This window comes from Somniosus microcephalus, unplaced genomic scaffold (assembly GCF_052327205.1).
Source record: "Somniosus microcephalus isolate GS21.2 unplaced genomic scaffold, FLI_Smic_1.0 unresolved_chr4, whole genome shotgun sequence".
NCBI classification, from domain to species: Eukaryota; Metazoa; Chordata; class Chondrichthyes; order Squaliformes; family Somniosidae; genus Somniosus; species Somniosus microcephalus.
The window spans coordinates 33,986,304-34,002,546 of NW_028225182.1; the positions used below are offsets into that span (position 1 = coordinate 33,986,304).

Here is a 16,243-nt window from a genome sequence, read left to right on the forward strand (position 1 = left end):
TACAAGCCCAGTCTGTGCCACCAGTCCTTATAATTTAACCCTTTTAGCCCCCAGTATCATTCCGGTGAATCTGCGCTGCACCCCCTCCAAGGTCAATATATTCTTCCTGAGGTGCGGTGCCCAGAACTGAACGCAGTGCCCCAGATGGGGTCCAACCAGAGCTTTATACCACAGCCTTATCACATCTTATCGTGGTCCGGGAGAAACGGCTGAACTATTTAATAAATTTGTCATTTTTATTCTCCGCCCAACGCCCACTCTGACCTCTCCGTCCTTGGCCTGTTACATTGTTCCAATGAAGCTCAACGTAAGCTCGAGGAACAGCACCTCATCTTTCAATTAGGCCCTTTACAGCCTGCTGGGCTCAACATCGAGTTCAACAACTTCAAATCGTAGAATCATAGAATGGTTACAGCACAGGAGGAGGCCATTCGGCCCGTCGAGCCCGTGCCGGCTCCCTGCAAGAGCACTTCAACTAGTCCCACTCCCCCGCCCTTTCCCCGGAGCCCTGCAAATTTTTTTCCTTCAGGCACTTATCCGATTCCCTTTTGAAACCCATGATTGAATCTGCCTCCACCACCCTCTCGGGCAGTGCATTCCAGATCCTGACCACTCGCTGAGTAAAGAAGTTTTTCCTCATGTCGTCTTTGGTTCTTCTGCCAATCACCTTGAATCTGTGTCCTCTGGTTCTCGACCCTTCCGCCAATGGGAACAGTTTCTCTCTATCTACTCTGTCCCGACCCCTCATGATTTTGAACACCTCGATCAAATCTCCTGTCAACCTTCTCTGCTCCAAGGAGATCAACCCCAGCTTCTCCAGTCCATCCACGTATCTGAAGTCCCTCATCCCTGGAATCATTCTCGTCAATCTTTTCTGCACCCTCTCTAAGGCCTTCACATCCATGTTTTCAGAGAGTAGGTGCTGTTGATGATTCTGCTGCAACCTCTAGACTCATCTTTCGTTTCTTTACTTGTCCCATTACCATCTCCTTTTGCCTTGCACCATCACCCCTTCTGACGAAAGGTCATCGAGCTGAAAGGTTAACACTGTTTCTCTCTCCGCAGACGCTGCCTGTCCCGCTGAGCGATTTTGGGGGGGAGGGGTTTCATTTCAGATTTCCATCATCCGCAGTATTTTGCTATTATTTAATAAACTCAATAGGCTGGGTAAGGCTGGCTTGGCTGTTGAACTGGTGCCTGACCGGTCCTAAACTGTGTCAGGTAACGTCAATGGGAGAGCGAGAGGAAGGGAGAACGATCTCTTGGCAGTCACCCAAAGCAGGTGAGCCATGACTGAGAGATTTGAGACGGGCTTATAAGAGAGTTTATTGTCAAAACAAAACCCTCCACAATTACACAGCATGTCAGCAGGTATCTTATTTAAAAAGCTTTTTTTATTAATCCACCCCCCGGAACAAGAGCCAGCGCACGAACAGGATACAGTACCGTGTGTTAGTACCGTGTGTTTATACCGTGCTGTGTGTTTATACTGTAATAAGACCCACAACTGTGCACATTAAGTCAACGCACCCACCCCGCTCCGCTGAATAATGTGAGAGTTGTCAGTGGCAGGCAGTGGAAGACATTCCTCATTAGAGGCACCCAGTGCCGCACTCAAGCACAGGTTAGACACAGTGTAAAGCTCCCTCTACACTGTCCGATCAAACGCTCCCAGGGCAGGTACAGCACGGGTTAGATACAGAGTAAAGCTCCCTCTACACTGTCCCATCAAACACTCCCAGGGCAGGTACAGCATGGGTTAGATACAGAGTAAAGTTCCCTCTACACTGTCCCATCAAACACTCCCAGGGCAGGTACAGCACGGGTTAGATACAGAGTAAAGCTCCCTCTACACTGTCCCATCAAACACTCCCCGGGCAGGTACAGCACGGGTTAGATACAGAGTAAAGCTCCCTCTACACTGTCCCATCAAACACTCCCAGGGCAGGTGCAGCACGGGTTAGATACAGAGTAAAGCTCCCTCTACACTGTCCCATCAAACACTCCCAGGGCAGGTACAGCACGGGTTCGATACAGAGTAAAGCTCCCTCTACACTGTCCCATCAAACATTCCCAGGGCAGGTACAACATGGGTTAGATACAGAGTAAATCTCCCTCTACACTGTCCCATCAAACACTCCCAGGGCAGGTACAGCACGGGTTAGATACAGAGTAAATCTCCCTCTACACTGTCCAATCAAACACTCCCAGGGCAGGTACAGCACGGGTTAGATACAGAGTAAATCTCCCTCTACACTGTCCAATCAAACACTCCCAGGGCAGGTACAGAACGGGTTAGATACAGAGTAAAGCTCCCTCTACACTGTCCCATCAAACACTCCCAGGGCAGGTACAGCACGGGTTAGATACAGAGTAAAGCTACCTCTACACTGTCCCATCAAACACTCCCAGGGCAGGTACAGCACGGGTTAGATACAGAGTAAAGCTCCCTCTACACTGTCCCATCAAACACTCCCAGGGCAGGTACAGCACGGGTTAGATACAGAGTAAAGCTCCCTCTACACTGTCCCATCAAACACTCCCAGGGCAGGTACAGCACGGGTTCGATACAGAGTAAAGCTCCCTCTACACTGTCCCATCAAACACTCCCAGGGCAGGTACAGCACGGGTTAGATACAGAGTAAAGCTCCCTCTACACTGCCCCATCAAACACTCCCAGGGCAGGTACAGCACGGGTTAGATACAGAGTAAAGCTCCCTCTACACTGTCCCATCAAACACTCCCAGGGCAGGTACAGCACGGGTTAGATACAGAGTAAAGCTCCCTCTACACTGCCCCATCAAATACACCTAGCATTTTAAAAGCGGCCGAGGCGCCCCTTCAAATAGATCTACTGCTGGATCGGCTCCGTCAGCAAAGGGTTAATGCAATCCGTTTGCAAAGTAGAATTGGGAGTGGAGTGCACACAGAGGTGTAAGGAGTGAGTGGCAACCTTGTGGCCCGGGTCGAAGTACCGTATTCTTAACGTCAGCTGTTAATCTGGGTATTCTGATGTTTCTGCCTGGGAAGCCTCTCAAATTTCACTGATACAATAACCCGGGTGTGTGCGGTGGAGCTGACAGTGTCGCTGGTTGAGGCAAGACGGACTGTTCTCACTCCTGAATGTGTGGCTGGGTCAGGCATTGTCATCCAATGCAGGCGACTCTAAGCGAGTGAGCGCGCAAGCTCGTGAACGCGTGAACGTGTAAGAGCTTGAATTCGGCAGTGGGTGAACGCCTGAGTCCGTAAGCGGCGTGTGTACGAGCGCAGGACCGCCTGAGCGTATAAGTCGCACGCGAGGAGAGAGCCCGGGTGGGAAGACACTCCACCCCTTTCTGACAAGGACCCATGGTCGGCTCGCGAGGCGGAGGCAAGGGCGGGGGCGGGGGCAAGAGCAAGTTCTCAGTGGATGATCTTTACGGCCTCAACAACAACAAGAAGCCCAAGAGCTCCGGCCCGCCCGTCAAGTCGATGATGGGACGGGTCCCCGAGCAGAGAGAGGACAGCCTGCTGACAGAGGATGCCAGGAGGGCCCTGGACCAGTGCCATGTGGAGATGTTCCTGCGGGAGTACTGTCTGTCGCTGGAAGATACGGTCGCCGAGCAAACCGGCATGGTCTACAGGTGAGGGCGGCGACCGCGAGCCAACCAGGAGCATGCCCAGTCTGAGAATCTCCGTTCCTGACCTCTTGTCCATCCTTCCCAGCCCTCAACCCGTGCCTTCAGCTGCCTAGGCCCCACGCTTAAGATTCCCCTCCCCACCCTCTCTGCCTCCTTCTCCTTCTTTAAGGCCCTCCTAGAAACGCCACCTCTTCAAGCAAACTTTTTGCTCCCCCCCCCCCCCCACTCTGTCTAGGCATCCATTTTTCTCTACGTTAAAGGCGCTATACAAATTCAAGACGTTGTTTTTACCATTACGTAGAATGTACAGCACAGAAACAGGCCATTCGGCCCAACTGGTCCGTGCCGGTGTTTATGCTCCGCACGAGCCTCCTCCCACCTCTCTTCATCTCACCCCATCAGCATCTTCTTCTAACCCGTTCTCCCTCATGTACTTATCGAGCTTACGCTTAAATGTATCTATACTATTCACCTCAACCTCTTCTTGTGGTCGTGAATTCCACATTCCCACCACTCCCTGGGTAAAGAAGTTTCTCCTGAATTCCCTATTGGATTTATTAGTGACTATCTTATATTGGCATAATTGCAAAATGCTGCGGATGCTGGAAATCTGAAATAACAACAGAAAATGCTGGAAATACTCAGCAGGCCAGGCAGCATCTGTGGAGAGAGAAACAGAGTTAACATTTCAGGTCTGGGACCCCGTGTTTGCGTGGGTTTCCTCCGGGTGCTCCGGTTTCCTCCCACAGTCCAAAGATGTGCGAGTTAGGTTGATTGGCTGTGATAAATTGACCCTTAATGTTAGGGGGATTAAATACGTGGGGGGGTGGGATATGTAGGGGTTACGGGGATCGGGTGGGATATGTGTCGGTGCAGGCTCGATGGGCCGAAATAGCCTCTATCTGCACTGTGGGGTTTCTGTGATTCTGTGATCAGCCATGATCGCGTTGAATGGCGGAGCAGGCTCGAAGGGCCGAATGGCCTACTCCTGCTCCTATCTTCTATGTTTCTATGGAAAAGGTTGGAGATGTAACAGATGTTAAGCAGGTGCAGAGACAGGGGGGCGGGGGGTTAGGAGGGGAGGAAGAAATAGAAAGAACATCCTGTACTTTTGTAAGAGGCAGGAAAGATAAAATGTTGCAAATGGGAATGGCAAAAATCATACTGCATGAAAAATGGGGGCAGGGGTTATAGTTTGAAATTGTTGAACTCAATGTTGAGTCCGGCAGGCCGCAAAGTGCCCAATCGAAAGATGAGGTGCTGTTCCTCGAGCTTACGTTGAGCCTCATTGGAACAATGCAATAGCCCGAGGACAGAACACCTCCGCTCAGTCTGTAAGGGGGACCCTGAGCTTCCGGTCGCCTGTCACTTTAATTCACCGCTTCACTCCCACTCTGATCTCTCTGTCCTCGGGCTATTGCATTGCTGCAATGAAGCTCAACGTAAGCTCAAGGAACAGCACCTCATCTTTCGATTGGGTACTTTGCAGCCTGCCGGACTCAACGTCGAGTTCAACAATTTCAGATAATTATCCCTGCCCCCATTTTTCATGCAGTATGATTTTTGCCATTCCCATTTGCAACATTTTATCTTTCCTGCCTCTTACAAAAGTACAGTATGTTCTTTCTATTCCTTCCTCCCCTCCTAACACCCCCCCCCCCCCCCCCACTGTCTCTGCACCTGCTTAATATCTGTTACATCTCCAGCTTTTTCCAGTTCTGACGAAAGGTCTTCGACCTGAAACGTTAACTCTGTTTCTCTCTCCACGGATGCTGCCTGGCCTGCTGAGTATTTCCAGCATTTTCTGTTGTTATCTCTTATGTTGACGTCCCCTAGTTTTTGATTCCCCAAAGGTGGAAACATCGAACCCTTTTGTAGTGTTAAAGACCTCGATCAGGTCACCCCCCCTCAGCCTTCTCTTTTCCAGAGAAAGGACCCCCCAGCCTTTCCTCGTAGCTATAAACCTCCCAGTTCTGGTGTCATCCTTGTGAATCTTTTTTGGCACGGTCTCCAAGTGCCGCTCTATCCTTTTGGTAAGATGGAGTGCGGAACTACAGCCTGTTCGCCAATTGAGGCAAAAAATAACATATGAAGATGGGAAAATGATCAACTGGAAGAGAAAAGCCTTTCCCCTATGGTCATGCTGCAATTAAACATCACAACCCCTCCGTCAATATTCCCCACCCACCAGCAACCGAATTAATTTCCCGACTCTGGTCACCTCTAGACTCGACTATTCCGACGCACCCCCTGGCCGGCCTTCCGCGTTCTACCCTCCGTAAACTTGAGCTCATCCAAAACTCTGCTGCCCCCGTGTCCCAACTCGCACCGAGTCCCATTCGCCCATCACCCCCCTGTGCTCGCTGCCCCCGTGTCCCAACTCGCACCGAGTCCCGTTCGCCCATCACCCCCCTGTGCTCGCTGCCCCCGTGTCCCAACTCGCACCGAGTCCCGTTCGCCCATCACCCCCCTGTGCTCGCTGCCCCCGTGTCCCAACTCGCACCGAGTCCCGTTCGCCCATCACCCCCTGTGCTCGCTGCCCCCGTGTCCCAACTCGCACCAAGTCCCGTTCGCCCATCACCCCCCTGTGCTCGCTGCCCCCATGTCCCAACTTGCACCGAGTCCCGTTCACCCATCACCCCCCTGTACTCGCTGCCCCGTGTCCTAACTCGCACCGAGTCCCGTTCGCCCATCACCCCCCTGTGCTCGCTGCCTCCGTATCCCAACTCGCACCGAGTCCCGTTCGCCCATCACCCCCTGTGCTCGCTGCCCCCGTGTCCCAACTCGCACCAAGTCCCGTTCGCCCATCACCCCCCTGTGCTCGCTGCCTCCGTATCCCAACTCGCACCAAGTCCCGTTCGCCCATCACCCCCCTGTGCTCGCTGCCCCCATGTCCCAACTTGCACCGAGTCCCGTTCACCCATCACCCCCCTGTACTCGCTGCCCCGTGTCCTAACTCGCACCGAGTCCCGTTCGCCCATCACCCCCCTGTGCTCGCTGACCTACACTGGCTCCCGGTCCGGCAATGCCTCGATTTCAAAATTCTCGTCCTTGTTTTCAAATCCCTCCATGGCCTCAACCCCCCTCCCTATCTCTGTAGCCTCCTCCTGCCCTACAACCCCCCCGAGATCTCCGCGCTCCTCCGATTCTGGCCTCTTGCGCATCCCCCGATTTCCCTCGCTCCACCATTGGCGGCCGTGCCTTCAGCCGCCTGGGCCCTAAGCTCTGGAATTCCCTCCCTAAACCTCTCCGCCTCTCCCTCTCATCATTTAAGACGCTCCTTAAAACCGACCTCTTTGACCAAGCTTTTGGTCACCTGTCCTAATATCTCCTTATGTGGCTCGGTGTCAAATTTTGTCTGATAATCGCTCCTGTGAAGCGCCTTGGGCTGCTTTACTACGCTAAAGGCGCTATACAAATACAAGTTGTTGTCGCGAAAGCCAAAAATCAGATTTTTTTTTTAAACTGGGAAATTCACCTCTGACCCCTGAAGGCGATCATAATAGAAGTGTCACGGCAACCAGTGATTGGGAGAGACATCAGCCAATACCTCACCTGCCTTTTCTACGCGGGAATATTAAAAAGTGAATGTAAAGCAGCAACAATGAAATAGAAAAATTGTCAGTAATTTCCCTCACAAAATATTAAGATAGCTAATGAAATTTTAGCCTGGCGAAATTTAATTTGACGTAAAAATGAATGTTATAAAACCTAACTCCAGACACCCCAATACTTCAGAGGGTACCAGCGGGGTGCTGATTTATAATTATATTATCATTCCCATTCTTGGCTGAGGTTCTTCATCTCACCAATAGACTCAGTGTCCCCTTGGGTTGGAGGGTTGGTGGGGGGGCGGTGGGGATGGGCCTTGTGTGGGTAAAACACAGCCCGGGTTTCTCCTCTCAATCGGTGTGCCCGTGGAACCCGCTTGCAGGAAGGCGAGCCTTGCGCGGCTGTCGGGCGCGGTTGGGCCGCGATGCCCCCTGTAGTCGAACAGCCGCGAATATTGGGCGAGATTGCGGTGGGCGGCCGGTGGAAGGGGTAGAGCCAACGATTTCAGAGGTGAGGGGAGAAGCAGGCGACAAATTTGTACTCTCCTTTAGGCGTCGTCACCTCACCCCAAATCTCGGCCACATAGCCTGTGGCGCAGTCTCACCGCTGCCCCCTTTGCGTAGAGCGGGCGAGTGTTAACAGTCCCGCTCTGAGCTGCTAAACGTTTCCTCACCACAATGCAGCAGTGGCAGTGGTCACACTGGACAGGGCTCTGGGTCAGGCCGCACCTTGACCATGACATCCAGTTCTGGGGTCACTCAGGTATTCAACCGCAGGAGGCAGCGCAGAGAAGAGCCACGAGAGCAATCCGCATGGTCAGGGGGGTTCTGAGTTGTGGGGAAAGATTGGCGAGACTCGGGATTTTCATCCTGGAAAGGAGACGCCTAAGAGGCAACCTTGTCAGCCATGGCTCAGTGGGTCAGACTCTCGCCTCTGAGTCAGAATGTCGTGGGTTCAAGTCCCACTCTAGGAGATTTGAGTACTGAGGGAGCGCTGCACTGTCGGAGGTGCCGTCTTTCAGATGAGACATTAAACCGAGGCCCCGTCTGCTCTCTCAGGTGGACGTAAAAGATCCCATGGCGCTATTCCAAAGAAGAGCAGGGGGAGTTCTCCCCGGTGTCCTGGGGCCAATATTTATCCCTCAACCAACATCACTGAATCAGATTATATGGTAATTAGAACATTGCTGTTTATGGGAGCTTGCTGTGCTCAAAATGGCTGCTGCATTTCCTACGTAACAACAGTGGCTACACTCCAAAAAAAAAGTATTTCATTGGCTGTAAAGCACTTTGGGACGTCCTGAGGTGGTGAAGGCGCTATATAAATGCAAGGCTTTCTTTCTGTATCAGGCAGTTCAGGGAACGGAAAAGATGAATTAACTTGTGGGAGTGGGAAAAAGGAACTGGTGCAAACTAGCAAAATGTTAATTTAGGACTGATAGCAGAAAGTTCGATTGGGCACAGAGAGGGATCGATGGCTAGAATGGACCCCAGGAGAGAGGAATGAGGGCAAAAAAATCCCGGGAATGATTCCAGAAACAATTGGAAGCTGCGATGAGGGAGAGTGTTTAGGGTCTTGAAGCTGCATGGCTGTACGGCGGGCTGTAGGTCCCGCGGAGCCAGTGAGCCGGCCTTTAAACAGGAAAACCGCACAGGCCTGGTACTTTGAATGGCGTGTGCAGCCTCTTAAAGGGGCCGCACGTACCAAAAAAATAGAGGCAACAATAACTGTCGGGTGCTGGGGGATACCAGCTCCTCCATCAACCACAGCCTCCCCACTCTCAGATACCAGCTCCTCCATCACCCACACACAGCCTGTCCCACTCTCAGATACCAGCTCCTCCATCAACCACAGCCTCCCCACTCTCAGATACCAGCTCCTCCATCACCCACACACAGCCTGTCCCACTCTCAGATACCAGCTCCTCCATCACCCACACACAGTCTGTCCCACTCTCAGATACCAGCTCCTCCATCACCCACACACAGCCTGTCCCACTCTCAGAAACCAGCTCCTCCATCACCCACACACAGTCTGTCCCACTCTCAGATACCAGCTCCTCCATCACCCACACACAGCCTGTCCCACTCCCAGATACCAGCTCCTCCATCACCCACACACAGCCTGTCCCACTCTCAGATACCAGCTCCTCCATCACCCACACACAGCCTGTCCCACTCTCAGATACCAGCTCCTCCATCACCCACACACAGCCTGTCCCACTCTCAGATACCAGCTCCTCCATCACCCACACACAGCCTGTCCCACTCTCAGATACCAGCTCCTCCATCACCCACACACAGCCTGTCCCACTCTCAGATACCAGCTCCTCCATCACCCACACACAGCCTGTCCCACTCTCAGATACCAGCTCCTCCATCACCCACACACAGCCTGTCCCACTCTCAGATACCAGCTCCTCCATCACCCACACACAGAGCCTGTCCCACTCTCAGATACCAGCTCCTCCATCACCCACACACAGTCTGTCCCACTCTCAGATACCAGCTCCTCCATCACCCACACACACAGCCTGTCCCACTCTCAGATACCAGCTCCTCCATCACCCACACACAGCCTGTCCCACTCTCAGATACCAGCTCCTCCATCACCCACACACACAGCCTGCCCACTCTCAGATACCAGCTCCTCCATCACCCACACACAGTCTGTCCCACTCTCAGATACCAGCTCCTCCATCACCCACACACACAGCCAGTCCCACTCTCAGATACCAGCTCCTCCATCACTCACACACAGCCTGTCCCACTCTCAGATACCAGCTCCTCCATCACCCACACACAGCCTGTCCCACTCTCAGATACCAGCTCCTCCATCACCCACACACAGCCTGTCCCACTCTCAGATACCAGCTCCTCCATCACCCACACACAGCCTGTCCCTCTCTCAGATACCAGCTCCTCCATCACCCACACACAGCCATTCCCACTCTCAGATACCAGCTCCTCCATCACCCACACACAGCCTGTCCCACTCTCAGATACCAGCTCCTCCATCACCCACACACACAGCCTGTCCCACTCTCAGATACCAGCTCCTCCATCACCCACACACAGCCTGTCCCACTCTCAGATACCAGCTCCTCCATCACCCACACACAGCCTGTCCCACTCTCAGATACCAGCTCCTCCATCACCCACACACAGCCTGTCCCACTCTCAGATACCAGCTCCTCCATCATCCACACACAGCCTGTCCCACTCTCAGATACCAGCTCCTCCATCACCCACACACAGCCTGTCCCACTCTCAGATACCAGCTCCTCCATCACCCACACACACAGCCTGTCCCACTCTCAGATACCAGCTCCTCCATCACCCACACACACAGCCTGTCCCCCTCTCAGATACCAGCTCCTCCATCACCCACACACACAGCCTGTCCCCCTCTCAGATACCAGCTCCTCCATCACCCACACACACAGCCTGTCCCACTCTCAGATACCAGCTCCTCCATCACCCACACACACAGCCTGTCCCACTCTCAGATACCAGCTCCTCCATCACCCACACACACAGCCTGTCCCACTCTCAGATACCAGCTCCTCCATCACCCACACACAGCCTGTCCCACTCTCAGATACCAGCTCCTCCATCACCCACACACACAGCCTGTCCCACTCTCAGATACCAGCTCCTCCATCACCCACACACAGTCTGTCCCACTCTCAGATACCAGCTCCTCCATCACCCACACACAGCCTGTCCCACTCTCAGATACCAGCTCCTCCATCACCCATACACAGCCTGTCCCACTCTCAGATACCAGCTCCTCCATCACCCACACACAGCCTGTCCCACTCTCAGATACCAGCTCCTCCATCACCCACACACAGCCTGTCCCACTCTCAGATACCAGCTCCTCCATCACCCACACACACAGCCTGTCCCACTCTCGGATACCAGCTCCTCCATCACCCCCACACAGCCTGTCCCACTCTCAGATACCAGCTCCTCCATCACCCACACACCGCCTGTCCCACTCTCAGATACCAGCTCCTCCATCACCCACACACAGCCTGTCCCACTCTCAGATACCGGCTCCTCCATCACCCACACACAGCCTGTCCCACTCTCAGATACCAGCTCCTCCATCACCCACACACAGCCTGTCCCACTCTCAGATACCAGCTCCTCCATCACCCACACACAGCCTGTCCCACTCTCAGATACCAGCTCCACCATCACCCCCACACACAGCCTGTCCCACTCTCAGATAACCGCTCCTCCATCACCCACACACAGCCTGTCCCACTCTCAGATACCAGCTCCTCCATCACCCACACACAGCCTGTCCCACTCACAGATACCAGCTCCTCCATCACCCACACACAGCCTGTCCCACTCTCAGATACCAGCTGCTCCATCACCCACACACAGCCTGTCCCACTCTCAGATACCAGCTCCTCCATCACCCACACACAGCCTGTCCCACTCTCAGATACCAGCTCCTCCATCACCCACCCACACACAGTCTGTCCCACTCTCAGATACCAGCTCCTCCATCACCCACACACACAGCCTGTCCCGCTCTCAGATACCAGCTCCTCCATCACACACACACAGCCTGTCCCACTCTCAGATACCAGCTCCTCCATCACCCACACACAGCCTGTCCCACTCTCAGATAACAGCTCCTCCATCACACACACACAGCCTGTCCCACTCTCAGATACCAGCTCCTCCATCACCCACACACACAGCCTGTCCCACTCTCAGATACCAGCTCCTCCATCACCCACACACAGCCTGTCCCACTCTCAGATACCAGCTCCACCATCACCCCCACACACAGCCTGTCCCACTCTCAGATACCAGCTCCTCCATCACCCACACACAGCCTGTCCCACTCTCAGATACCAGCTCCTCCATCACCCACACACAGCCTGTCCCACTCTCAGATACCAGCTCCTCCATCACACACACACAGCCTGTCCCACTCTCAGATACCAGCTCCTCCATCACCCACACACACAGCCTGTCCCACTCTCAGATACCAGCTCCTCCATCACCCACACACAGCCTGTCCCACTCCCAGATACCAGCTCCTCCATCACCCCACACACAGCCTGTCCCACTCTCAGATACCAGCTCTCCATCACCCACACACAGCTGTCCCACTCTCAGATACCAGCTCCTCCATCACCCACACACAGCCTGTCCCACTCTCAGATACCAGCTCCTCCATCACCCACACACAGCCTGTCCCACTCTCAGATACCAGCTCCTCCATCACCCACACACAGCCTGTCCCACTCTCAGATACCAGCTCCTCCATCACCCACCACACACAGCTGTCCCACTCTCAGATACCAGCTCCTCCATCACCCACACACACAGCCTGTCCCACTCTCAGATACCAGCTCCTCCATCACACACACACAGCCTGTCCCACTCTCAGATACCAGCTCCTCCATCACCCACACACAGCCTGTCCCACTCTCAGATACCAGCTCCTCCATCACCCACACACAGCCTGTCCCACTCTCAGATACCAGCTCCTCCATCACCCACACACAAGCCTGTCCCACTCTCAGATACCAGCTCCTCCATCACCCACACACAGCCTGTCCCACTCTCAGATACCAGCTCCTCCATCACCCACACACACAGCCTGTCCCACTCTCAGATACCAGCTCCTCCATCACCCACACACAGCCTGTCCCACTCTCAGATACCAGCTCCTCCATCACCCACACACAGCCTGTCCCACTCTCAGATACCAGCTCCTCCATCACCCACACACAGCCTGTCCCACTCTCAGATACCAGCTCCTCCATCACCCACACACAGCCTGTCCCACTCTCAGATACCAGCTCCTCCATCACCCACACACAGCCTGTCCCACTCTCAGATACCAGCTCCTCCATCACCCACACACAGCCTGTCCCACTCTCAGATACCAGCTCCTCCATCACCCACACACAGCCTGTCCCACTCTCAGATACCAGCTCCTCCATCACCCACACACAGCCTGTCCCACTCTCAGATACCAGCTCCTCCATCACCCACACACAGCCTGTCCCACTCTCAGATACCAGCTCCTCCATCACCCACACACAGCCTGTCCCACTCTCAGATACCAGCTCCTCCATCACCCACACACAGCCTGTCCCACTCTCAGATACCAGCTCCTCCATCACCCACACACAGCCTGTCCCACTCTCAGATACCAGCTCCTCCATCACCCACACACACAGCCTGTCCCACTCTCAGATACCAGCTCCTCCATCACCCACACACACAGCCTGTCCCACTCTCAGATACCAGCTCCTCCATCACCCACACACACAGCCTGTCCCACTCTCAGATACCAGCTCCTCCATCACCCACACACAGAGCCTGTCCCACTCTCAGATACCAGCTCCTCCATCACCCACACACAGCCTGTCCCACTCTCAGATACCAGCTCCTCCATCACCCACACACACAGCCTGTCCCACTCTCAGATACCAGCTCCTCCATCACCCACACACAGTCTGTCCCACTCTCAGATACCAGCTCCTCCATCACCCACACACAGCCTGTCCCACTCTCAGATACCAGCTCTTCCATCACCCATACACAGCCTGTCCCACTCTCAGATACCAGCTCCTCCATCACCCACACACAGCCTGTCCCATTCTCAGATACCAGCTCCTCCATCACCCACACACAGCCTGTCCCACTCTCAGATACCAGCTCCTCCATCACCCACACACACAGCCTGTCCCACTCTCGATACCAGCTCCTCCATCACCCCCACACAGCCTGTCCCACTCTCAGATACCAGCTCCTCCATCACCCACACACCGCCTGTCCCACTCTCAGATACCAGCTCCTCCATCACCCACACACAGCCTGTCCCACTCTCAGATACCGCTCCTCCATCACCCACACACAGCCTGTCCCACTCTCAGATACCAGCTCCTCCATCACCCACACACAGCCTGTCCCACTCTCAGATACCAGCTCCTCCATCACCCCCACACACAGCCTGTCCCACTCTCAGATACCAGCTCCTCCATCACCCACACACAGCCTGTCCCACTCTCAGATACCAGCTCCTCCATCACCCACACACAGCCTGTCCCACTCTCAGATACCAGCTCCTCCATCACCCACACACAGCCTGTCCCACTCTCAGATACCAGCTCCTCCATCACCCACACACAGCCTGTCCTACTCTCAGATACCAGCTCCTCCATCACCCACACACAGCCTGTCCCACTCTCAGATACCAGCTCCTCCATCACCCACACACACAGCCTGTCCCACTCTCAGATACCAGCTCTCCATCACCACACACAGCCTGTCCCACTCTCAGATACCAGCTCCTCCATCACCCACACACAGCCTGTCCCACTCTCAGATACCAGCTCCTCCATCACCCACACACAGCCTGTCCCACTCTCAGATACCAGCTCCTCCATCACCCACACACAGCCTGTCCCACTCTCAGATACCAGCTCCTCCATCACCCACACACAGCCTGTCCCACTCTCAGATACCAGCTCCTCCATCACCACACACAGCCTGTCCCACTCTCAGATACCAGCTCCTCCATCACCCACACACACAGCTGTCCCACTCTCAGATACCAGCTCCTCCATCACCCACACACAGCCTGTCCCACTCTCAGATACCAGCTCCTCCATCACCCACACACAGCCTGTCCCACTCTCAGATACCAGCTCCTCCATCACCCACACACAGCCTGTCCCACTCTCAGATACCAGCTCCTCCATCACCCACACACAGCCTGTCCCACTCTCAGATACCAGCTCCTCCATCACCCACCACACACAGTCTGTCCCACTCTCAGATACCAGCTCCTCCATCACCCACACACAGCCTGTCCCACTCTCAGATACCAGCTCCTCCATCACCCACACACAGCCTGTCCCACTCTCAGATACCAGCTCCTCCATCACCCACACACAGCCTGTCCCACTCTCAGATACCAGCTCCTCCATCACCCACACACAGCCTGTCCCACTCTCAGATACCAGCTCCTCCATCACACACACACAGCCTGTCCCACTCTCAGATACCAGCTCCTCCATCACCCACACACACAGCCTGTCCCACTCTCAGATACCAGCTCTCCATCACCCACACACAGCCTGTCCCACTCTCAGATACCAGCTCCTCCATCACCCACACACAGCCTGTCCCACTCTCAGATACCAGCTCCTCCATCACCCCACACACAGCCTGTCCACTCTCAGATACCAGCTCCTCCATCACCCACACACAGCCTGTCCCACTCTCAGATACCAGCTCCTCCATCACCCCACACACAGCCTGTCCCACTCTCAGATACCAGCTCCTCCATCACCCACACACAGCTGTCCCACTCTCAGATACCAGCTCCTCCATCACACACACACAGCCTGTCCCACTCTCAGATACCAGCTCCTCCATCACCCACACACAGCCTGTCCCACTCTCAGATACCAGCTCCTCCATCACCCACACACAGCCTGTCCCACTCTCAGATACCAGCTCCTCCATCACCCACACACAGCCTGTCCCACTCTCAGATACCAGCTCCTCCATCACCCACACACAGCCTGTCCCACTCTCAGATACCAGCTCCTCCATCACCCACACACAGCCTGTCCCACTCTCAGATACCAGCTCCTCCATCACCCACACACACAGCCTGTCCCACTCTCAGATACCAGCTCCTCCATCACCCACACACAGCCTGTCCCACTCTCAGATACCAGCTCCTCCATCACCCACACACAGCCTGTCCCACTCTCAGATACCAGCTCCTCCATCACCCACACACAGCCTGTCCCACTCTCAGATACCAGCTCCTCCATCACCCACACACAGCCTGTCCCACTCTCAGATACCAGCTCCTCCATCACCCACACACACAGCCTGTCCCACTCTCAGATACCAGCTCCTCCATCACCTCACACACAGCCTGTCCCACTCTCAGATACCAGCTCCTCCATCACCCACACACAGCCTGTCCCACTCTCAGATACCAGCTCCTCCATCACCCACACACACAGCCTGTCCCACTCTCAGATACCAGCTCCTCCATCACCCACA

General features: G+C 54.6%; 1 protein-coding gene across 1 annotated transcript in view; it reads left to right on the top strand.

Moving 5' to 3' along the window:
* Positions 1-3,348: 3,348 nt before the first annotated feature.
* LOC147090495 (voltage-gated potassium channel subunit beta-2-like) overlaps positions 3,349-16,243 on the top strand; it is a 75,672-nt gene continuing 62,777 nt past the window's right edge. The window contains exon 1 of the mRNA XM_085977034.1: positions 3,349-3,623. Within this exon, the coding sequence (XP_085833160.1) occupies positions 3,349-3,623 (275 nt within the window). The remainder of the gene's footprint in view (positions 3,624-16,243) is intronic.